Source organism: Salminus brasiliensis, chromosome 25 (assembly GCF_030463535.1).
Source record: "Salminus brasiliensis chromosome 25, fSalBra1.hap2, whole genome shotgun sequence".
Lineage (NCBI taxonomy): Eukaryota > Metazoa > Chordata > Actinopteri > Characiformes > Bryconidae > Salminus > Salminus brasiliensis.
This window is the reverse complement of record NC_132902.1, coordinates 762,600-787,599: the sequence shown is the minus strand read 5'-3', so window position 1 is coordinate 787,599 and position 25,000 is coordinate 762,600. Positions and strand designations below refer to the sequence as shown.

The following is a 25,000-nucleotide window of genomic DNA, read 5'->3' as shown; positions in this document are numbered from 1 at the left end:
GTGTAGGAGACCTCCCGTTCCTCCTGCCTCCAAACACGGCAGCGTGGGTTCGCTGTAGCGCCTCAACCCGGAGCCCTCTGATTAGCTAAGTGCTCGTTACAGCTTACAGCAAACGTCAGGTTTGGAATTTGGCTGGACCGCCGACCTCTGAAACCGGTGTGTATTGCTAAATGCTATCTAACGTTTATGGCTTCTAAAACCAGTGTGTATTTTTAAAGAGACACCTGACACAGATAGGCCGTCTATTACATTGCTAAATGCATCCGATACTGCTGGGCTTTCTAAAACCAGTATGTATTGCTAAATGCTATCTCACAATATTAGGCCTTTTGCAGCCAGTATGTATTTTTAAATGTCGTCAAACGCTCTTAAGCCTTCTATAGTCCAGTGTGTATTGCTAAGTGTTATCTTACAATATCAGGCCTTCTCCAGCCAGTATGTATTGTTATCTTACAACTGGTTTGTAAACCAGTATGTATTACCAAGTGTTACCTTACAATATCATCCAGTACTGCTGGGCCTTCTAAAACCATGTCATCAAACATTCTTAGGCCTTCTATATCCAGTATGTATTGTTATCTTACAATATCAGGCCTTCTAAAACCAGTATGTATTGCTAAAGGCTATGTAACAATATTAGGCCTTTTGTAGCCAGTATGTATTTTTAAGAGACACCTGACACTGATAGGCTCTCTGCTACATTGCTAAATGCATCAGATACTGCTGGGCCTTTGTAAACCAGTATGTATTTTAAAATGTCGTCAAACACTCTTAGGCCTTCTACATCCAGGATGTATTGTTATCTTACAATATCAGGCCTTCTCCAGCCAGTATGTATTGCTAAATGCCGTCTATCAATGTTAGGCCTTTTACAGCCAGTGTGTATTGCTAAATGCTATCTAACAATATCAGACCTTCTCTAGCCAGTATGTATTTTTAAATGTTGTCAAATGCTCTTGGGCCTTTTACATCCAGTGTGTATTGCTAAGTGTTATCTTACAATATCAGGCCTTCTAAAACCAGTGTGTATTTTTAGGCAACACCTGACACATCTGACACTCTGCAACATTGCTAAATGCATTCGCTACTGCTGGGCCTTCGTAAACCAGTATGTATTTTAAAATGTCGTCAAACGCTCTTAGGCCTTCTACATCCAGTATGTATTGTGATCTTACAATATCAGGCCTCCTAAAACCAGTATGTATTTAAAAATGTCGTCAAATGCTTTTGAGCCTTCTACATCTAGTATGTATTGTTATCTTACAATATCAGGCCTTCTCCAGCCAGTATGTATTTCTAAACGCTATCTAACAATATGAGGCCTTTTGGAGCCATTATGTATTGCTAAATGCCATCTTACATCTTAAGGCCTTCTCTAGCCAGTGTGTATTTTTAAGAGACACATGACACCGATAGACCTTCTGCTACATTACTAAATGCATTTAATACTGCTAGGCCTTTTGAAACCAGTGTGTATTTTTTAATTTTGTCAAACACTCTTAGGCCTTCTACAGTCCAGTGTGTATTGCTAAATGCTATCTTATAATATTAGGCCTTCTATAGCCAGTGCGTACTGCTAAATACTTTCGATACTGCTAGGCCTTTTGAAACCAGTGTGTATTTTTAAACATCATGAAACAGTTGCATCTATACTCTGCTAGGCCTTCTACAACCGGTGTGTACTTTTAACATTAATCACTGATTTGGCTGATTAGCAAATCAGTGATTAGACTGGAAGCTTTCTCCGTGAGATCTGACGTGATTTCACTTTTCCATGCATTTGTTTTGTGAACAAGCGTTACTTCCTGACACCCGCTGTAGCCATGCTAATGCACAAACACCTCTGAGCCAATTCCCACACTGAAAGCCTTTAGTGGATCTTGGTTCTTTAGCAGATTTTTTTTAAGCCTTTTAACGCATTAGCGAAGCTCCGGCAGCATTAGCGAGTCTACTTTTTAAAGGAGGATCACTGAGGTAAAGCTAGATCCGAAACCTTGAACTACGGGCGCTAATGTGGTAATAAAAGAAGCAGAAGTGATGCTAATTGGCCTAATATTGCTAACTGTCGCTAATGAGCTTTGAGCGACACTGCTGGCTAATGTGGGCGAAGTGCATTAACTCAAAAGCAGTGGCTTTAGTGGATTTGTTACCAACACAGGAAATCTGTATCATGAAGGATTGGGCATATCCACTATATGTCCAGATGTTTGTGGACGCCCCTTTTAATGAACAATTGTGCATGTACTGTGTTTCGGCAATGACGACGCCGACACACAGTTTGTGCGAGAAGTCCATTTTCCATACACCTTGGCTCTAGAACGTCCCACAAAGTTACCGTTTTCTGGGACGCTACCACCTTTCTTTCGGTACCCTATTTTGCTCCCTATTGGTCCTTTGCCCTACAACTGACTGGTGTGCTCGCTTATTGATACATCCCTTCCCGCCTACCTTCCATCACTCTAATACAGTAAATCCATGCCATGACCATGTCTCACTATGGTCACCCAAGCCAAGGGTGGTAAGTCCCACTGCAGGCGGTCATAATGTTCTGATATGACTGTGACAGTGGGCGAAGGGTGGTAACGTATCATATAACTCAAAAGCATATCCATCTTCATGGGATGTTTCAGAGCTGCTGTGCTGAAGGGGTACCCAGAACGAGGATGTAAAGTTTTCTCACGCACTGAGCACCTCCCAGCGGTATAACGGTGGTGCCCCACAGGTCACTGATGCCAGAGGGGAACAACGACCACTGTTAGGTAGGACGTCATAATGTTCTGATAGGACTGTGCATATATATATATATATGTATATATATACATACACGTGTATATCGGATGTCTGTATGGGTATAAGGACTCAGACTCACCGCCAGGTAGCACATAAAGCTGTAAAAACATCTCTTTTATTCTTAATAAATTTACAGTTATATACAGTCCACCCGTACAACTCTAGCCAATAGAAAACAAACGGAAAATAAACAGGATCATCCATTTCAGCACATTTACAGTCAGCAGAGTGCGTGAGGTTTGAGCCGCGTTGAAGAGAGCCGGGCGATGTGCTCCGGTGGCCGACTGCATTAAAAAAAAATCCCATTCGCAGGAGCCGCCGCTGTCTCGACTGAAAGTGACCACAAGGGAGTGCATTAGCAGTGCCCGCCTTAGAGCTCTTTGAGAGTCCGGCCAGCTCGAATGCGTTATCATGGGTCCCTCGGTCAGGGTGACTGTAGGTGACCGTCAGCAATCAAACTCCAGAAAAGGTCCAGAATGAAGCATGTAGGCCTCAGCTGCTACCCTGCTAAGCCTAGACCTCTACAATCGCCGGAACTCAGCTACTCTGTCCGGGTGTCTATCTGTAGGTCCATCTGTCCATCTGTTATATATGATCAGAATATCCCTTTTAGTTTGAGGGGTGGAGCAACAGACAGGGCAATTCTGCAGGGGAACCAATCAGAATATCCCTTTTAGTTTGAGGGGTGGAGCAACAGACAGGGCAATTCTGCAGGGGAACCAATCAGAATATCCCTTTTAGTTTGAAGGGTGGAGCAACAGACAGGCTAATTCAATTCTGTGGCGGAACCAATCAGCTAAAGGGTGGGACATGGACAGACAAACAGTGGCAGAATCAATGAGAATCTTGGGGGGGGGTGGGGCCATTGGGGGGCACATCAGTTCAACGTTACTAAAGTGAATCAGATTTGTTTAGGTCTGAATCAGTTTGCACTGAATGTATAGGGAATCATCCCGTACTGAATCGTTCCCTGTCTTAGGTTTGATTCGGGCGGCTAATCTCCAGCGTATCGGCTCGAGCTCTTCTCTGAGAATGTCAGAAATGACCGCAGCAGTCCTGCCCCCGCCGGCGGAGAGCTGATGGTGTGAAATCAGACGTGTGTGATGTTTATTCGGGTGGAGATGGATGCGCAGCTCCCTCCTGATCTCAGGGCTGTTTTGAGCAGCGATTCGTCTTCTCTGCAGCATCGCAGTCTGACGCTCACATAGATCACAGCTGGATACCCGCCTGACATCACTGCCCCTCCTGCCCCGACCGCCCCGCATGACGAACGAGGAGCCGTCGAGGGAGAAGATGACCAGATGCCTCCGTGAAGCTTCACATGGCTGCTTTGTTCACAACATAAAAGGACAGAAACGTGCCCAAAGTGGCCAGTCTATGCCCCGCCCACGAAAAGTGACCAGTCTGTGCTCCACCTACAAACATACTCAAAGTGGCTGGTCTATGCCCCGCCCACGAAAAGTGACCAGTCTGTGCTCCGCCTACAAACATACTCAAAGTGGCCGGTCTATGCCCCGCCCACAAAAAGTGACCAGTCTGTGCTCCGCCTACAAACATACTCAAAGTGATTAGTCTGTGCTCCACCCACAATAGTGACCAGTCTGTGCCCCACCCACAAAAGTGACCAGTCTGTGCCCCACCCACAAAAGTGACCAATCTATGTGACACCCATAAGTGACCAGTCTATGCTCCTCCCACAAACATACTCAAAGTGACCAATCTATGCTCCACCCATAAAAGTGCTCAGTCTATGCTCCGCCCACAAATGTGCTTAAAATGAACAGTCTATGCCCTGCCTACAAAAGTGACCAGTCTATGCCCTGCCCACAAAAGTCATAATTTTTGGGCGTGTCTGTAGGCGGAGCGTAGACTGGTCACAAATGTGACCAAGGTAACCAGTCTATGCTCTGCCCACCGTAGTAATGAGATTATGCTCCGCCCACAAATGTGTCACTACATTAGTACACGCCCACTCACACGATTCTCCATAGAACCATGGCGACTCAACGGACCAGCTGGATGCCTGCATGACTCGAGGGTTCTTCACAATTAGAACCGGTTCTGTTTACCGTTGCATCATAAGTTTGCAAAAAAAATCCAATCAGCCTGATTGATCTCCGACCTCGGCTCCGGCAGATCAGACAGACGTGTTTGCTGTCTGATGCATGCTTCTACCGTTTACGGTGGGAGATGCTAGGCTAGCGATGCTAACAAACACTGGATTCACACTGTCACCGATCTTCAGTGTTGCTGTTTTAAATAATTAATTAATTAATTAATTAATTAAATAAATAAAAATTGACTCAATAATTTAGCGGCTGAAATAAAGATTATTAAAAAAGACAACAGAAGTCTTGGGGAGGAGGCGGTACTTTGATTATTATGATTATTATTATTATTGTTATTATTATTAATAATCATCATCATCATCATAAGCTGGAGTGCTGCAGTGTTCGGCCTCCTTTTTAAAAAGTGTGGACTCTAGTGAAGGGGCTGCGCACTGGAGGGGGTTTGATAGGGATTAAAAGTGCATGAAGAGTGTAGACGTGTGTGTGTGTGTGTGTGTGTGTGTGTGTGTGTGAGTGTGTGTGTGAGTGTGTGTGTGTGTGTGTGTGTGTGTGTGTGTGTGTGTGCGTGTGCGTGCAGGCCTGTTCGTGAAACAGTTTCTCTGGCAGTCTGGGCAGAGCCGCTCCTTCCCATAATGGCCTTCTAGCAGAGCACTTTGTCACGGACCATTGACTGAAGTGTGTGTGTGTGTGTGTGTGTGTGTGTGTTTAGGTGTTGAATCTTCCCGAGGGGGTCCCGGCTAGAACGCTGTCAAAGCTGTTGAGCGTGGACAGAGAGAGTGCGCGACTGACATCTGGCTGATGAGCCTATTGGCATCATGCCACCTAATGCCAGGCGTGGGCTAGAGGGGTGTAAAGCCCCCCAGCAGCGTTGAGGATGGCCTGATGGTAGTAGTGCTCCGTCCAGTACTTTTGGATGGGATGAGGGCGTCCAGCCCAGAAGAATATTTTCCGACGTAAGCGGTCAGATTCTCGACAACCGCAACGAGATCAAAGCGTAACAATCAATCAACAATTTTTCATTTTAACATTTTAAAAAATTTATTTTCTATATCGTTTATTTTAAAGCAAATTTTTTAAGTGCTTAATTTTTATAAAATATGTCTATATATTTTGTCTATATATTTTATTTATTTATTGATTTATTTTAAATCTATGCCATTTAAAATGTTTGGTTTAGTATCTCTGCAACACGTTGGTTAAAGTTTTTGAGGAAAATATTTAAAGTTGAGGGGTTCAATAGTTAAAAAATGATAAACTCATTTTATTCCGTTAAAAAGAAAAGTGAAAAAAAAAACGACAATTAAAAAAATATCGGTAATTCTAAAAAACAAATCGGAAAAAAAATCACTATTAAATCTTAACGCTGTAGCTTTCTGCATCCTCTTATATGGCTCACGTTAGCCTAATTAGCCTAATTAGCCTAAATTAATTAAATGTTTATATGCATGATGTGTGACAAATATTTCTGGACGTTTTTCGCTCGCGCACAGTAAAATTAGCTTAAATGAGCTAGCGCTGAATGACGGTAGCTAGCTAGCTCTATCTGTGATTGTACGCAAATCATAAAGGTAACGTTAGATGCAGCATAACAACGAAGAAGAACCGATCTCCATCAACGGAAGCATAAAGCGTGTTCTCCAGTTGCGTTCCCAGCAACAAAGCCCCCTGGTGGTCAGGGCCCTGACCTGCAGTCCAATGAAAAAAAGCCCACTGGGTTGGTCCAGCTTCGTTAGCGCGGGAGTAGATCCGAGCCATTCAGCCGCCATCTGTGTTCCAATCCTTGCAGCATTCCCTACAGTGAGGAATAATCACAGCCGATTACCCACAGTCCCCCCGAAACAGGTCCAGAACCCTAAAGCCAGCCACTGAGTGGCCGCACTCCTGTCACTCAGCCAAACATCCAATCCCTGCTGGCAGACTCCGTCCACTCCGAGCCCACATGTGCTTGTCCGGCAGTAATCCAAAGGTCAGGACCGCTGGATGGTCTTCAAGGATCTGAAAGTCATGGACAAAGTAGCTAGAGCCCTTGACATCCCTTGACAGGCCCCTGCAATTCAAAGTTGGCTGTGTCCCAATCCGCACAATCTGCCCTACTTTGAAGCCTGCTGTCTACAGAGGGCACTCGTTATGAGTCGACTGGGCTGGGCATAGCCTGCTAGACCTGAAACAGTGCCTTTGTACTTCACTGAGTTCGTAGGCCCTTGCTGTTTAGTGTCAGCTGCGTCCCAATCCGCACCAACTGCCCTACTTTGAAACCTGCTCTATAGCTTTGTCCTTCATTGAATTACAATAGAGCTTCGGCTGTGTCCCAATCCCAGTCCTACTTAAAAAAAACCTACTGCCTACATAAGATGCCTACAGAAACGGCTTGTTTGGGCTAGGCATAGCTGACCTGACCTGAAATAAAGAAACCAGCCAAGGTGCCGGTTGTGTCCCAACCTACATAATCCCTGCCTATCTGCTATCTACAGAGTGCACAAAAACACAGCTGGAGTGGGAAGGGAGGTTGAGGCCTGTGTCATGCAGGCTTGGCTGGACGAGTCTGTCTTGATTCCTCATGGGATTGCATTAGAGGGCCCTTGGGAGTGCAGTGTTGGCTCCGTCCCAATCCACACACAAACAGCCGTACCTGCTATCTACAAAGGACGCACAACACACTAGATCTGAGCTGAACAGTGGCCTTTGTTTGCTGTTGAATTAGTAGCAGGGCATAGCCTCGGCTGTGTCCCAATCCACACAATTGGTCCTGAACATAGGACCATAGGAGGTAAGGTCACTTCCACACCTGACCAGAATTGGGTCCACAATGTGGGTCTTTTGTCCCCCATTGCGCTGCATCGGCTGCGTCCCAATACAAAATAGTGGCTTGGTCCAACGTTGCCTAAGCAGTTCAGAGATTCAGCTGTGTCCCAATCCACACAATAGGCCCTACCTGTTATCTATAGACTACGGTTAGGGAGGAAGGTCACTGCCAGAATTGACCAGACTCGATTCCTCCCTAGACAACTGGACAAGGAAACAAGGGCCTTTTGTCCTCCATTGCACTGCACTGGCTGCGGCCCGATACCTGCTACCTGCTACCTACAGAGGGCGCAAAAGCACAGCTCAGCTTGAGTCGGCAGGGGGAGGTCAAAGGGTCGCCGCCCGTGTCCTGCAGGCTTTTGGCCGGACAGGTCTGCATCTGTTCCTCGAGGAGGTGCCAGCAGGCCATTGCGGCTGCGTCCCAAACCATACAAATCTGCTACCTGTTATCTACAGAGGGCACAAAAACACAGCGTGTGCACAGAGTGGGCAGGGAGGTTGAAGGTCACACTGTCTGTGTCCTGCAGCTCCTGGCTGCCCCCTTGCCCTGCCCCCTTCCTCCCCCACCACAGGGCCGCACTGTGAGGAAGCTGGAGGTCGAAGGTCAGATGAAGTACTCCTTCCTGCTGTCCCGGGTGGCGCTGTGCAGGCTGAGCTGGGTGCGGTAGCTGAGCTCCGGCTGGGCCGGGTGGTCTTTCTCCTTGGCTGAGGGGGTTTGTTGGGAGTGCTCCACCCTGTAGCGGTACAGGAAACGCATCATCACTGCCAGGACGGAGAGAGCGACGAGGACCAGGGCGGCTATCAGGCCTGCGGGAGGGGGGCGGGTGTGGGGGAGAGAGAGAGAGAGAGAGATCGGATTTGATATCGGATTCGGGAATATCGGATACTTAATATGCAAATTAGGTGAGTGGGCCTTGCTGTTGTAGCTGAACTCGGTCGCCCAGTTTCCCAGAAGCCTTGGAGCACTAAGATCCTCTTAAACACTAGAGAGAGAGTTTAATGTGATGCTCACTCGACCATTTAACAGAGATCCTTGTGCAAAGAGGCCGTCTGGGAAACCGAGCCCTGGAATAAACTGAGAGAGAGAGAGACAGAGAGAGAGAGAGAGACAGAGAGAGACAGAGAGAGAGAGAGAGAGAGAGAGAGAGACAGAGACAGAGACAGAGAGACAGAGTGAGAGTGAGAGTGAGACAGAGTGAGAGAGAGACAGAGAGAGAGACAGAGTGAGAGAGAGACAGAGACAGAGAGAGAGAGAATTATCAGTGTGAGTGTGTGTCAGGTGTGTGTGTGTGTGTGCATAAGGTTGGTTGGCTACAGACACTAATTTCTCCACCCATTCATCCATCCATTCATCCACCCTTCCATCTGTGTATTTATTCATCCATCCATCCTTCCATTTATCCACCTTTCTATCCATCCACCCATTCATTTACCCATCTGTCTATACATCCACCCATCCATTTACCCTTCTGTCTATACATCCACCCATCCATTTACCCTTCTGTCTATACATCCACCCATTCATCTATCCACCCATCCATTTCCCCATCTGTCTATACATCCACCCATTCATGCATCCACCCATCTTTCCATGCCTCCATCTTTTTATCCATCCTCCCATTCATCAGTCTGTCAGTCCTTCTATGCCTCTAGGATGATGGAGGTCAGCAGGTTAATCAGCAGCTGCTGAACTGGTCTTTTAGTGGTCATTTGTGGGCAGTGTGGTGGTGAGGACCGTTTTCACAGGCTCTGTGTGATCACCATGGATACGGTGTCTGGAGGCGCTTCTTCACCGTGTGTGCAGCTCTGTAAATGTGGAGGAACCTCCAGAAGAACAGCTCTAAACAGACCTTCTCCCCGTCTGCCTCGTCCTCGTCCTCACACTCACTGGTCAACCGCTCAGCCACTGCCCGCTGACGATCATTTGGGTCGGTTTGTGTTTCTGATCGGTTCTGGAAAGGGGGGGAGGATGAAAGGAGAAAGGACAAAAGCTCTCACCTCCAATTACGGCCGAGTCACTCTGCTCCGAATTCTTCAGACGCTCCTTTCCTCTGTTCTCCCCGTCCAGGTGGTCTGGGGGGTGGGGAGGGGGGCGAGGGAGGGATAAACATATAGGGAAGATTAAAGGAGAGAAAATGGCAGAAAGTCCAGAAACAAACAGAGACCATTAAACCGGTCAGAGTGAAGAAGACTGAAGAACCTGCTGCAGAACCTCCAGCACCAGATCCACATCACTCCATCACCATCACTCCATCACTGCATCACTCCATCCCCATCACTCCATCCCCATCACTCCATCACTGCATCACTCCATCCCCATCACTCCATCCCCATCACTCCATCCCCATCACTCCATCACCATCACTCCATCACCATTTCCATAACCATCATTCCATCACCATCACTGCATCACTCCATCACCATCCCTCCATCCCCATCACTCCACCTCTGTGTGTCTGTGTGTCTATCTGTCTGTCTGTCTATCTGTCTGTCTGTGTGTCTATCTGTCTATCTGTCTGTCTGTGTGTCTGTGTCTATCTGTCTGTCTGTGTGTCTGTGTCTATCTGTCTGTCTGTCTGTGTGTCTATCTGTCTATCTGTCTGTCTGTCTGTGTGTCTGTGTGTCTATCTGTCTGTGTGTCTGTGTGTCTATCTGTCTGTCTGTCTGTGTGTCTATCTGTCTGTCTGTCTGTGTGTCTGTGTGTCTATCTGTCTATCTGTCTGTCTGTCTGTCTGTGTGTGTGTCTATCTGTCTGTCTGTCTGTGTGTCTGTCTGTCTGTCTGTGTGTGTCTGTCTGTCTGTCTGTGTGTGTGTGTAATGAATGGGATGAGTGTAATTTATCTGTAACAGTCAGACAGATGGAGGCAGGTCTAGACGTCCAGCCTGTGGTCTAGCCGGGTAATCTCTGTCTGTGAGCAGACTGTGGCGTCTGTTTACACACAGCTGTACTGACCGGTCTCTCGGTTTCGGGGCTGTGTGGGTGGACAGCGAGGTCAAAGTCTGCCGGCAAGTGTGTGTCAGAGTGTAAGTGTTTCCATCACGCCGGTGTATTGAGGAGCTAGGACAGCGGCCTGGTTTGTAGGCCACGAGGCGACCCACTTCTTTTTGGGACATAAGAGGAAGATCTCAGCTGTTAAATCTTCAGCCAGATGCCCCCCAGAACCCCCCCATTACGGCCGAGCTGAGCTCTTCTTCCAATCAGCCTGCCAGATCATGCTCCCTCCATGAGCTCTCTGCACGACGCTCCCTGGCCACTTTATCAGAAACCCTATACTTCTAATAGTGGCCAGCAATGAAGCGCAAGAGTAGGTGTTTCTAATAAAGTGGCCAGTGATGAAGCACAAGGTTGGTGTTTCTAATAAAGTGGCCAGTGATGAAGCACAAGGTTGGTGTTTCTAATAAAGTGGCCAGTGAACATAAAGCTCTGCCTACGTTCAGTAACTGATTCCCACCTGATAGGGAGCGTGAGGAGGATTTATCCGCCAGTTCTCCACAGTTGGACTCCACCAGATTGCCCAGAACGCTGACCAGTGAGCTGCCTCGGTTCAGAATAGCAGCCTTCAGAGGAGCCAGGTGATTGAACTGGACGGACGACAGGCAGCCAATGAAACCTCTCGATCCAGCCTGGAGCACTTCCTCGTCCACACCTGCTCGACCTGGGAAGGAAAAGCGAGGGAAAGCAATCTCACTGACCATGTCTCATTTACCACCCTCAACTAAGTAATGAATAATTCATAGTGGATTCTGAGTAAATTATAGTAGATACTGAATAAGTCATAGTGGATAGTGAATCAGTCATATTGGATACTGAATCATTCATAGTGGATACTGAATAATTCATAGTGGATACTGAATCATTCATAGTGGATACTGAATCATTCATAGTGGATACTGAATAATTCATAGTAGATACTGAATCATTCATATTGGATACTGAATCATTCATAGTGGATATTAAATAATTTATAGTGGATACTGAATCATTCATAGTGGATACTGAATCATTCATAGTAGATACTGAATAATTCATAGTGGATACTGAATCATTCATAGTGGATACTTGAATCATTCATAGTGGATACTGAATTATTCATAGTAGATACTGAATAATTCATAGTAGATACTGAATCATTCATAGTGGATACTGAATCATTCATAGTGGATACTGAATCATTCATAGTAGATACTGAATCATTCATAGTAGATACTGAATCATTCATAGTGGAAACTGAATCATTCATAGTAGATACTGAATCATTCATAGTGGAAACTGAATCATTCATAGTAGATACTGAATCATTCATAGTGGATACTGAATCATTCATAGTGGATACTGAATCATTCATAGTAGATACTGAATAGGACGAATTATCAGAACAGATAGTCCGGACATGTAAGGGTTAAATTGCTCGTACCTGTGACCTTGCCCAGCGTCAAAGACCTGATCATGTTCAACTCTCTGTCTGTGGAGAGCCTGTACTTCTGATTGATGTCCTTATCAACCTGCGGAGAGAGAGAGAGAGAGAGAGAGAGAGAGTCTATTTACATTAGCTACATTAGCCTCGTAGCTCTAGTGCTAAACTACAGAAGGCTCAGCTGATACATCTGGGTTAAGGGGAGGAGACGACAGGGTCACGCAGATTCCTCACGTTAGCATCCTTATCCCTGTTCTTGAACCCGGACAGCTCGTAAGACACTCCTCCAGGTGTGTGTTGTGGGTGGGGGGCTGCAGTCGTGTTTCTGAGGCCTCTCGGAGCTCTGCTGAGAGTATCTGCTCTGATAATCAGCAGCTTTACAGGGAAAGCAGCGCCGGGTCCAGACGCAGCCTGCTAATCTACCCTGCTGCCCGGCGTGTGTGTGTGCGTGTGTGTGTGCGTGTGTGAGTGTGTGTGTGTGTAAGTGTGTGTGTGTTTGCTGAAAGCTCCTTCTCGGAGCGTGCCGAGCTCCGGCGGTTGGAGGTGGTGCTGAACATGCTGTCACTCAGTGGCGTGGGGCGAGCTTATTAAACACCGCAGAACACACACAACACCTTCTCCACCTCCACACACTCGCAGTCCTTACCTACCTGTGTTTGTGGTTCCAATCTCATACTGATTAGACCTAGAACGTCCTGCTCGGCCCATTTCCACGGAAACGCTACACCCATCTCCATGGTATTTTTTATGGTAAATCCCATTTCATGGTTATGCTACACCTTTTTTGATGCTACACCATTTCTTTGGTTACACTTACTACCCTTTTCCCATGGTTATGCTACACCCATTCTGCTGGCTACGCGACACTGATATTTCCATGGTTACTACACCCTTTTCCCATGGCTATGCTACACCCATTTCCACAGATATGCTTCACCCTTTTCCACTGCCATGGTAAACCCAATTTCATGGTTACACTACACCAATCCTGATGGCAGTGCTACACCAGTTTCTATGGTTACACAACACCATGATGCATAGCTACACCACGCCCATTTCTTTGGTTATGCTACACCCATTCTGCTGGCTACGTGACACTGATATTTATATGGTTACACTTTCCCATGGCTATGCTACACCCATTTCCACGGATACCACACCCCTTTCCACTGCCATGGTGAACCCAATTTCATGATGATACACCAGTTTCTATGGTTACGCAACACCCTTTAACATGGCTCAGGTAAACTGGTTTACATGGTTACGCTACACCCTTTTTACTATTGTACTTCCATTTCTTTGGTTGTACATATAACCATGGCTACGCTACACTCATTCTCATGGTTGTTGCACCTATTTCCTTGGTTACTATTTGCCCATTTCCATGGTTACGCTACACCCATTTCCATGACAAACCCAATTTCATGGTTACGCTACACCAATTCTGATGACAACGCTGAACTGGTTTCCATGGTTTCACACCATTTTACATTTCTTTGGTTACACTTCTACCCATTACCATGGTTATGCTACACCCTTTCTGCTGGCTGCACAACACTGATTTCCACGGATACGCTACACCCCTTTCCACAGCCATGGTAAACCCAATTTCATGATGCTACACCAGTTTCCTTGATTACGCAACCCCATTTCACATGGCTACGCTACACCCATTCTCATGGTTGTTGCACCTTGGTTTCCTTGGTTACTCCTTGGTTTCCTTTTCTGCTGTTATGCTAAACAGAGCATTCGCATAGTGCGCTTAGCCCCTTTCCATAGTTACACTACACACATTTCCATGGTTACGCCCCATTTATTTCCACAGTTACACTCTGCCCCTTTCCATAGTTACACTACACCTATATACAGACGTATGGACATATGAGTGGACAGGGTGGACGTGTCGTTGTTGTTGTCTTACCTGCACATACATGTCCCTCCCCTCTCTGTGTAACTGTATCCTGTGGAGCTTCCCATTGGCCAGGCTGTGCTGAGTGGGCGTGAACACGTCCGGCTGCTTCTCTCTGTTCAGTTTGTACCAAATCTGCAGACTCCCTGTCACACACAGCAGAGACGCCGTCAACACACACACACACACACACACACACACACTCTGCTCGCTGACGTGTGTGACAGGCTCTTCTCCAGCCGTCCTGATGAAGATAATTACTCTCCTGACCAAGCGTCTCCATTCAGCACTCATACACACACACACACACACACTTCCTCTTCACTCCAATCACCACAAACTGCCTGCGTTCCGCTAATCAACACATCAGCCTCGGCAAATAACACACTCCCCGCCACTCTGACAGCTCAACCGCTACGCAACACTACACGGACAAAAGTATTGGGACGCCTGCTCATTCACGGTTAAAGAAGAGCGTTGTCCTGCTTTGGTTGGAGGAGCTGCCTCTACTGTCCGACTCACCGTTGTGAGCCAGAATGATGGCCATGTACTGCTGGTGGTAGGTGGTGACGCTCATCAGCATGGCGGGAGCCTTCGTGGTGAGGAAGCGGAAGGCCACGTTCTCCCGGGACTTGCTGCTCTGGGCGTAGATGGCCGACGACTGCCTGCTCTTGTTGCGGATCACTGAGAACGGCTCCTGGAAGGTGTAGGTCACCGACGTGCCGCTCTCGAACGACACCGACACTTCTAGAGACAGAGGGAAGAGCATTCAGCCTACAGCAGTTTAGCCTTACCCATTCAGCCTACAGCAGTTTAGCCCCACCCATTCAGCCTACAGCAGTTTAGCCCTCCCTAAGGCACCCTAGGGCTCAGGATTCAGTAACTACAGGGACTTCAGTGCTAACTGGCGGGGCTGTACCTAATTCTACGTCTGGAAGACGGTCTTCTCCATGTTTCAGGCGCATAAAAGCCACAGAATTGTTCGAATTTGACCTCCAGTAATCAGAGCAAGACAGATCAAGGTCACCCGCCTGAGACCTTCCTGCTCATGCTTCCCCTGAATGAGAGGGTCTGATTCTCGGAATTCAATCCATGTCTCATTCACCCATTCTGTAGAGCGTCTGCTATCAGTCTAAATAGCTGAGCTATGAACAGGATCAATGTCAGGAGATGAAAGTTAGCTAATAGTAAAAGGCTGAGGGCCATGAGCATTCAGAGTGAGGCCCTTCAACCAATGAACCGTTTCTAAGGATCTGATTATGTACTTTACAGCCATGCGAACTAAAAACCCCCAGCCATCAACGCTAAGAACCCAGCCAGCATGCTCAACATGGGCTAGGTGGGTTTCATGTGTTACTGAGACCCAGTCGGGCTTCCCATATGGGCCCCATTGTTATAGCGCACCTCAATCCCATCCCATGCGCAAAGTACAACCCAGATAAGGCCCATGTTTAACCCCTCTTGGGTAACCCCATCACTGACCCAATTGGGACCCTAGTGGGCATCCATATGTTGGGTCACCAAGGAACCCATGGACAAGCCTCACATGGGCATGTTATCTCACCATGCTTTTGTTTGAGGTACATGAACCACCTGACCACCTGAAGGTTGTTGATCAGCATGACCGGTATGACTGTGCTATTTGGCCTGCATGGCTGGCCAAACCACTTGGACTGCCACCTGTAAGACCAGACCACTGGACTGCCACCTGTACGACCAGACCAATGGACTGCCACCTGTAAGACCAGGCCACTGGACTGCCACCTGTAAGACCAGACCAATGGACTGCCACCTGTAAGACCAGACCACTGGACTGCCACCTGTAATATCAGGCCACTTGACTCCCTACCTGTAAGACCAGGCAAACCACGCTCACCTTTCTGGCAGTGCGGTCCTCCGTAGGCCGAGTGTGTGCAGTCGCACACGTACCCGCTGCTCTTCTCGATGCAGCGGCCACGGTTGTGACACAGCCGGTTCTGACTGCTGCAGTGACCCGGACAGCCCGAGCTGACCCCCGGGGTCATCTTGGCCCGCTCCTCCAGGTCCAGGGTCATCCCGTTTATATTTAGCGCCCTGATGCATCCCAGAAAGCCCCTCTGCCTGGAGGCCGTCCCACCTGCGGGGGAATACGTATTATTCCTGAGAATACGTAGTAATAAGGTTATAATAAACAGCATTGAGTGGCTTATTACTACGTAATAACATGGTAGTTAACATGAATAGACCAAGAATAAGGGTTTCGTGGGTCTGGAGAAACAATAAATGAGCGTATCTCTGCAGAAGAAGCTCATTCCAGCCTCCATGCTCGGTAATGACATTTTTTGCATAGGTGTGTGTATATCTATTTGAATCTTTTGATGAACACTGGATTACATCAGCCCAGTATAATTTCACTAAACCTCTTAAAGGCTTATCTTGAAACAGCGAGGAGGCCCAGAGGCAGGGAATTTTCTAGAACACTGAAAACTAATTAAATAAACAGCTAAATAAACAGTGTGAGGAAGTCAAATTTCATCTCACTTCGCCGTGTGTGAGACACATCTGTTAGAAATGACACCAGCGGTCTGTCTCCACAGCTCAGCGAGTGTAGCGAGCTAGCGAGCTGCTCGTTCCAGATGAAAATGAGACAATATGATGCATCATAATGACACTTCTAAGACAACACTGGCTCTAGTGCGTCTTAACAAGGCTGCCATAAAAGTCTCGTAGGGAACAGATGCTCCCTGAGCCGTAAGCTACTGATACAGGCCTTGCATTTGATAGAGAGGAGGCGTGGCCTAATAATATAAACACCTACAGAGGTATAACTGTCATGTGGCTGGTGGGTGGGGAAACAAGGGAGATCGATATAAAGGAGGTGTGGCCTAATACTAGAAACATCTGCATTTTAATCCTTAGACGTCTAACTGTCATGTGGCCGGTGGGCGGGGCAATAGACATTTAAACTCAGGGGCAGAACCAATCAGAGCGTCCATTTAAGCTGAGGGCGGGATTACAGACAGTATAACTTTAGCTCAAATCTATATAAAGGAGGTGTGGCCTACTGCCATAAAAACCTGTATATTAACCTTTAAAGGTCTAACTGTCATGTGGCCGGTGGGCGGGGCAATAGACATTTAAACTCAGCGGCAGAACCAATCAGAGCGTCCATTTAAGCTGAGGGCGGGATTACAGACAGTATAACTCCAATCAAAGTCTATACAAATGGGGGTGTGTCCTAATACTATAAACATCTGCATATTAATCCTCACAGGTCTAACTGTCATGTGGCTGGTGGGCGGGGAATTAGACATTCAAACTCAGCAGCAGAACCAATCAGAGCGTGCATTTAAGCTGGACCAGATATGTCCAGGGGGTGTGGCAACAAAAAGTGAAAATCAGTGGCAGAACCAATCAGAATTTTAGCTTGAAGTCAAGCTCCTCCTTGTCCCACTACAACTGCTTTAGATAAGATTTCGCTTTAGAGCAACAGCGTGTAAAAAGGTCAGGAGGCGTGGCCTAATGAGAGTGGAGAGTGGGCGTGACTTGCCAATAAACAGCTGGCTGTTGAGCTGCAGACGGGCATGGCCGTCAGAGGGTGCCTCCAGGAAGCGCAAGGGCAGCTGGTCCACCTGCAGTGACGCCTCCTTCACGTTGCGTTCGGCGCGAACGTAGTGCCACTGCTTATCGTTCAGCGGCACGTGGGACTTCACGGTCAGCACCACCGGCCCGTTGCCCACATCGAACGCAAACGTCACCACCGACGGACCTGAGAAGCATTGGAGGACGGGTTGGAAAGACAAGTGTATACACAGACACCCCCTCCCACATTCCCCAACCTCGGACGAAGTCAAAGCTACTACAAACAACTCACCACTCAACTCCACCCGGGCAAAGTCTTTGACGCCAAGGTTCTCCAGGAAGACTCCAGAGGGCGCTGTGGTTTTAAAGTAAAAGGACATGTCCACGCTGAACTCGGCCTGCAGCGTGGGGAAGTGCAGGTAGGACGACTCCTGGTAGAAGGACGCAGAATTCCACAGAAACCCTACAAGATGGCAACACAATATTACTGAGCTCCCAGCCACTAGGTGGCACTGCAGGCTTCATTTTTTTACAACATGGTGGAGGTAGTTTCACATACTGCTACAACTTACAGTGAGAGCTAGCCAGCCTAAAGTACAGCCTCCAAACATGGTGGAGGTAGTTTCACACACTGCTATAGCTCACAGTGAGAACTAGCTAGGCTAAGGTACAGCCTCCAAACATGGTGGCGGTAGTTCCACACACAGATGAAGGGATGAAGGTGTCCTCTTACTGTCTCCGTAGCACTGCAGAGAGCCGACTCTGTAAACAGCTTCAGAACCGGTCCGGTTGGTATCTCCAACCACAATCTCCGTCACTGGCAGGTGGTCCTTATAGGAGAGCAGTCCGGTGTCGTTCTCCCTGCAAGCAAATTGAGAGGGTCACTTTCATAAGGATGCAACTGCTAAAATACCCTGGTTGTCCATCCATCTATCTTCTTGTCTGCTTCCTCCTGGTCAGGCTAGGTCCACAGGCTACCTGAAATCCCTAGGCAGGAGGACCCCCTGGACACGGGGGCGGTCGATCGCAGGACACCACAGACACACATTTACTCAAAGGGGCAATTTAGCATAGCCGATTCACGGTGCGTTTTTGGGAGGTGGGAGGTAACCGGAGAACTCACTGGAAACCCAAGTGGACAAGTGGACAAGTGGGAAACAAACCTCACCACGGTGACCGGACCTGGGATTAAAACCCACAACCCCAGGCCAATGGGGCTTTTAAGGGGATGTCCCGTAGTAACAGGGAAGATCTGAGGAGGTCTTAGGAGGTTCGACCCCTGGCCATACTTGCATACGGGAGTTCCAGATAGCTGGACTGTCCCCTCTCTATTACTGAATGGGGAGGACGGCCCTCCCTCTCCCCCATCACTCAGTTGTGGACGATGCTAGCGATGCCTAGCTGAGGTAACAGAATTAGCAGTTAGCATTCTCCTACAAGCGTACTGAGCTCCAATGGTGCTGTTAGCAGCACTTTGAGAAGATATGGCAGAGCTTCGCGTCTCTTGAAGGAAGGCCATGCTAGTATTCGTTAGCGAAGTTCTAGCTATCGCTTGATCTACTGCTAGGGCAACACAGCTCGTACCACGAGGTCCTGTCTGCGTCACAGTTGCAGAAGTAGTTCATGTCGATGCAGTTCTCGGCCAGGCTGCAGGAGCACTGCTGAACTCCTGGCAGGAAACCACCCCAGTACGTTCTCCTCTCGCCACCTCTGTCCAACCACCAGGACAGAGGAGTCCCATCTGAAACAAAACACACACATGCATGAGCTAGAACCGTCCACATGTCTTTTGGCGATCCCATAGTTCGATCCCTGGCCCCTGCCTTGTGCTTCCACTGTCTGGCCACTTTCTTGGAACCTCCTACCTTCTACAAACAGGTGGACGGCCATCAGTTGCTGCCTCCCTCTACCCCATTCATCGCTGGCCATTTTCTGACCACGGGACCGAAGTCTCTGTGGGCTACCCTGGGATCTTAGCTTGATCACGGGCTCCTTCAAACAAGACAACGAGTTTTCTGGCAGGCTACTGCTAACAGGTCAGGGTTTTCTCGCAGCTGTGGGTGTCTACACAAGAACATCCACTGGATCTACTTGAGTAGAAAGATGCCAAAACGGATCATCTTGAAAAGTCCAATCAGGGGGAGCTCACTTCATTAGCAGCTGGCTTGGTCCTCTCACTCAGCCCGCCAACGAAAACACTGGCTGGTGCTCATCTGTGAGGCAATTACCGCTCCCTCGCTCATTATCTCCCAGCTTTAGCTCCACTTACAGACTGCAGAAACCCTCGCTTCCCTCTGCTTTTCTGGTGAGAGTTCTGCTTTCCGGGGTGGAGAAGACTCTTTTTAACCATCTGGCACTCGAGCGCTGAGAGGGTTTCATGGGATTCTGGAACATGAGCTGGTTTCATTACTTCAGATGATGCTAAACAGAAGGTCGTTGATTAGTTGCAGGGCGCTGACGTAGCGGTGCGGGTACTGAGCGACTGTATGTGCAGTCCTGACCTGAGAAGTTCAGGTATCGCTGGTCGGTCGGTGCTGTTCCTCAGTGAGGACTGAGTGAAGTATGGTGGTGGTGGTGGTGGTGCAGCATCATGGTGTGGAGGTGTGGACTGAGTGAAGTATGGTGGTGGTGGTGGTGGTGCAGCATCATGGTGTGGAGGTGCTGTTCCTCAGTGAGGACTGAGTGAAGTATGGAGGTGGTGCAGCATCATTGTGTGGAGGTGCGGACTGAGTGAACTATGGTGGTGGTGGTGGTGCAGCATCATGGTGTGGAGGTGCTGTTCCTCAGAGAGGACTGAGTGAAGTATGGTGGTGGTGCAGCATCATGGTGTGGAGGTGCTGTTCCTCAGAGAGGACTGAGTGAAGTATGGTGGTGATGGTGGTGGTGCAGCATCATTGTGTGGAGGTGTGGACTGAGTGAAGTATGGAGGTGGTGGTGGTGGTGCAGCATCATGTTGTGGAGGTGTGGACTGAGTGAACTATGGTGGTGGTGGTGGTGGTGCAGCATCATGGTGTGGAGGTGCGGACTGAGTGAACTATGGTGGTGGTGGTGGTGCAGCATCATGGTGTGGAGGTGCTGTTCCTCAGTGAGGACTGAGCGAAGTATGGAGGTGGTGGTGGTGCAGCATGCGTGTGTGTGTGTGTGTGATAACGGCCTATCCCTCACTGCTTCGTTAAACTGTCACCTGATTGGCTCATTAAGGCGTCTGACCCGTTTGGCTGGTTCCGCTGAAGCGATTTCTTCTCTGATGTGTAACGGGGTTGTTATTCTGATGAGGGCGTTATGATACTCAATCTAATTACACCGCTAATCAATAGGAAACGGTGACAGTTATAGACTAAGTGTCCCCTGAAATCGGTCATCAATTAGCGGCACGTGCAGTAAATTGGCGTAATAAGACGCCGACCGGGTGTGCTGGAGCTCACTCAGACCGCAGACGCGGAGAAACTTCGGAGAAACCAGCTTTGTATATACACTATCAAATGACAAAAGTATTGGGACACCTGTTCTTGCACTGTTTCTTCTGAAAATCAAGCATCTTTCGTTGGAGTAACTGACTGTCTCTGTTGTCCAGGGAATAAGGATGTCTACTAGATTTCGGAGGAGAAGAAGCATTGCTGTGAGGATTTGATTGCATGCAGCGACAAGCTTGTTAGTAAGGTCAGGATGTTGTCAGGAACACAGTTCTTCCACTGCTCCAACGCTCAATGCTGGGGGGCTTCATACCCCTCTCAAGCCCACGCCTGGCATAAGCATTGGTGCCAAGACATAAGCTAATGGAGCTAACAATGGAAGGTAACACCCCACAGATTAGCAGTGGAGCTACAAGGCTAATGTAGCTAACAAACAATGGGAGATTATACCCCACAGATTAGCACTGAAGCTATGAGGCTAATATAGCTAACTGGAGCTATGGAGCTATGAGGCTAATAGAGCTATCAGGTAATAGAAGGCTATACTCTAACTATTAGTACTCAAGCTACGAGGCTAAGAAGTAATGGGAGATTATACTTTAATGATTAGCGCTGGAGCTACGAGGCTAATGTAGCTAACAATCAATTGAAGTCTATACTCCAACTGTTAGTACAGAAGCTGCGAGGCTAATGTAGCTAACAAGCAATGGGAGATTATACCCCACCAATTAGCACTGTAGATATGAGGCTAATATAGCTAACAAGTAATAGAAGCTTATACCCCACAGATTAGCACTGGAGCTATGAGGCTAATATAGCTAACTGGAGCTATGGAGCTATGAGGCTAATAGAGCTAACAAATAATGGAAGCTTATACCCCACCAATTATCCCCACGGCTACAAGCCTAATGTAGCTAACAAGTAATGCAAGCCAAAACTCCAACGTTTAGCACTAATGCTATGAAGATAATGTAGCTAACAAGTAATGGAAGCTTATACACCACAGATTAGCACTGCAGCTACAAAGCTAATGTAGCTAAAAACTATTGGAATCCTATGCTCCAAGTATTAGCACTAATGCTACGAAGATAACAGAAGCAATGGGAGCGTATACCCCACCGATTAGCACTGCAGCTAAAATGTAGAACTATAATGCTGACTGACCCCAGGTGTTGAAGAGGCGGGACTTCCTGCAGCGGTACAGCACCTCCTGCTGGCAGTGCTCTGCGCGGTGCAGCAGGGTGCTCAGCTGCTGCAGGGTGGCGCTGTAGTTCAGCTTCATCACGTGGGGCTTCTGCAGAGACGAGCCTTTAACGCTGACCGCCAGGGAGCTGTTATGACCCACCACCATCCACACCTTGTCCTCTGAAGACACACACACAGGTTACATGTATGGACATGTATGGACAGATTCCACTAAGACTCGCACTCCAGTGAGTCAAGACTAGACTCAGGCTTACATCCCAAAGACTCAAGATTCCACTAAGACTCGCACTGCGGAGAGTCAAGACTAGACTCAGGCTTACATCCCAAAGACTCAAGATTCCACTAAGACTCGCACTCCAGAGAGTCAAGACTAGACTCAGGCTTACATCCCAAAGACTCAAGATTCCACTAAGACTCGCACTGCAGAGAGTCAAGACTAGACTCAGGCTTACATCCCAAAGACTCAAGACTCCACTTATGCTTGCAATCCAAAGCTTCAATATTCCACTAAGACTCGCACTGCAGAGAGTCAAGACTAGACTCAGGCTTACATCCCAAAGACTCAAGATTCCACTAAGACTCGCACTGCAGAGAGTCAAGACTAGACTCAGGCTTACATCCCAAAGACTCAAGACTCCACTTATGCTTGCAATCCAAAGCTTCAATATTCCACTAAGACTCGCATGGCAGAGAGTCAAGACTAGACTCAGGCTTACATCCCAAAGACTCAAGATTCCACTAAGACTCGCACTCCAGAGAGTCAAGACTAGACTCAGGCTTACATCCCAAAGACTCAAGACTCCACTTATGCTTGCAATCCAAAGCTTCAATATTCCACTAAGACTCGCACTGCAGAGAGTCAAGACTAGACTCAGGCTTACATCCCAAAGACTCAAGATTCCACTAAGACTCGCACTCCAGAGAGTCAAGACTAGACTCAGGCTTACATCCCAAAGACTCAAGACTCCACTTATGCTTGCAATCCAAAGCTTCAATATTCCACTAAGACTCGCATGGCAGAGAGTCAAGACTACACTCACCCGGCTCAGATTCTCCAGACACTCCAGAGACTCAAGACTAGACTCAGACTTGCACCCCATAGACTCAAAACTCTATTCGGATTAACACCCCAAAGACTCAAGATTCTAAGAGACTCACATTCCAGAGAGTCAAGACTAGACTCAGACCCACACCACACAGACTCAAGACTCCACTCACACTTGCACCACAAAGACTCAAGATTCCACCAAGACTCACAAAGCCGAGAGTCAAGACTAGACTCCGACTTACATCCTAAAGACTCAAGGTGTAAGACCAAAGATCCCAAAGACTTGACTCTGACTCACATTCTAGAAACCTGAAAAATCTAAAACTCGACTGAGACTCTCACACCAGAGACTCAAGACTCGACTTAAATCGCAAGAACTGAAAACATAAGCAAGGACTTTCAAAAAATCCTTGACTTGGACTTACAAGACTTGAAATATGACTCAGACTCCACAAAAACCCAAGACACCTCAGACTTGCACCCCAGAGACCAAAGACCAAAGACTCGACTCAGATACCAGAGACTTAAGACTTGACTCAGACTTGCACTCCATATACAAAACTTGGAAGACTTAAAACATGATTTAGACTTGTACCCAAAAATCTAAGACTCGACTAAGACTCTCACCAGAGACTCAAGACTCGACTCAGACTTAAACCTCAAGGACTGGAAATATGAGACTTGACTCAGACTTGCAGTCCAGATATGAAAAACTGGAAGACTTAAAACTCTAAGACTTCAAACATGATTCAGACTTGTACCCAAAAATCTAAGACTCGACTAAGACTCTCACACCAGAGACTTAAGACTCGACTCAGACTTGCACTCCAGATACAAAACTTGGAAGACCCATGTGTGATTCCCCCCTGGGTCTTAAAGCTCACCGGTCATGTTGCAGTAGACGACAGTGGGCCTGAGTGGACCGCTACCATCTGGATCGATGGAGAAGAATCCGGAGGCACTTCCTGTCTGCCGGTGAGCCTCACACGATGGTTCGAAGATGGCTGAACAGAGAGACAGCAGAAGAGGAGTTGGGGATTATGAGGTGGGGTGGTGATCATCATCCAACATCCTGACTTCACTAACATACATGTAGCTGAATGCAATCAAATTCTCATAGCAATCAGTCACTCCAACAGAAGCAGGATCAGCTCTTTTTAATATCCTTGCTTTCAGAAGACACCGTGAAAGAGAAGGTGTCCCATTACTTTTGTCTATTTAGTGCAGGCATTTTTAGGGGCCAGTGAGTGAAAGCGCAGGGGAGAGGGAGTTGTTACTCACAGTTATGGCAGGTGGCTCCAGTGTAGCCCGTCCCGGAGCAGTCGCAGTGGAAGTTGCTCCACGACTGTGAGCATTCGCCATCATGCTCGCAGTAATTGGGCAAACACCTGCGGACGACACAGTCGGACACAGTCGGACACAGCCGGACACCATTGGACACCGTCGCTTACTGGCCACTTTTATTGGAAACACCTACCATGTGCTACCGCTCGCTGGCCACTTTACTGGAAACACCACAGTGCACTTCGCATCACGGGCCACTTTATTAGAAACACCTTGCTGGAACTTCCACTATGTCGCCACTTTATTGGAAACCCTTACTCTTGTGCTTCCTCTAGCTGGCCACTTTATTGGAAACATTTAGCTGGAGCTTGCACTACGTGGCCATTTTATTGGAAACCCCTACTTTTGTGCGTCCTCTGGCTCTGGCATTAGAAGACTGAAGTCACAGTTAATCTCTCTCTCTCTCTCTCTCTCTCTCTCTGCTCTCTCTCTCTCTCTCTCTA

At 47.8% G+C, this 25,000-nt stretch overlaps 1 protein-coding gene across 1 annotated transcript in view; it reads right to left on the bottom strand.

The window, feature by feature from the left end:
• Nucleotides 1-2,889: 2,889 nt before the first annotated feature.
• Nucleotides 2,890-25,000, bottom strand: part of LOC140547728 (contactin-associated protein-like 5) — a 186,606-nt gene continuing 164,495 nt past the window's right edge. The window contains exons 3-16 of the mRNA XM_072670864.1: nt 24,495-24,659; nt 24,098-24,217; nt 22,124-22,324; nt 19,131-19,287; nt 18,280-18,407; nt 17,839-18,009; nt 17,515-17,733; nt 15,862-16,101; nt 14,508-14,732; nt 13,998-14,131; nt 12,077-12,164; nt 11,114-11,317; nt 9,660-9,734; nt 2,890-8,468 (exon numbers count right to left, since the gene is read on the bottom strand). Coding sequence (XP_072526965.1) covers nt 8,266-8,468; nt 9,660-9,734; nt 11,114-11,317; nt 12,077-12,164; nt 13,998-14,131; nt 14,508-14,732; nt 15,862-16,101; nt 17,515-17,733; nt 17,839-18,009; nt 18,280-18,407; nt 19,131-19,287; nt 22,124-22,324; nt 24,098-24,217; nt 24,495-24,659 — 2,330 coding nt within the window. The 3' untranslated portion in view covers nt 2,890-8,265. The remainder of the gene's footprint in view (nt 8,469-9,659; nt 9,735-11,113; nt 11,318-12,076; nt 12,165-13,997; nt 14,132-14,507; nt 14,733-15,861; nt 16,102-17,514; nt 17,734-17,838; nt 18,010-18,279; nt 18,408-19,130; nt 19,288-22,123; nt 22,325-24,097; nt 24,218-24,494; nt 24,660-25,000) is intronic.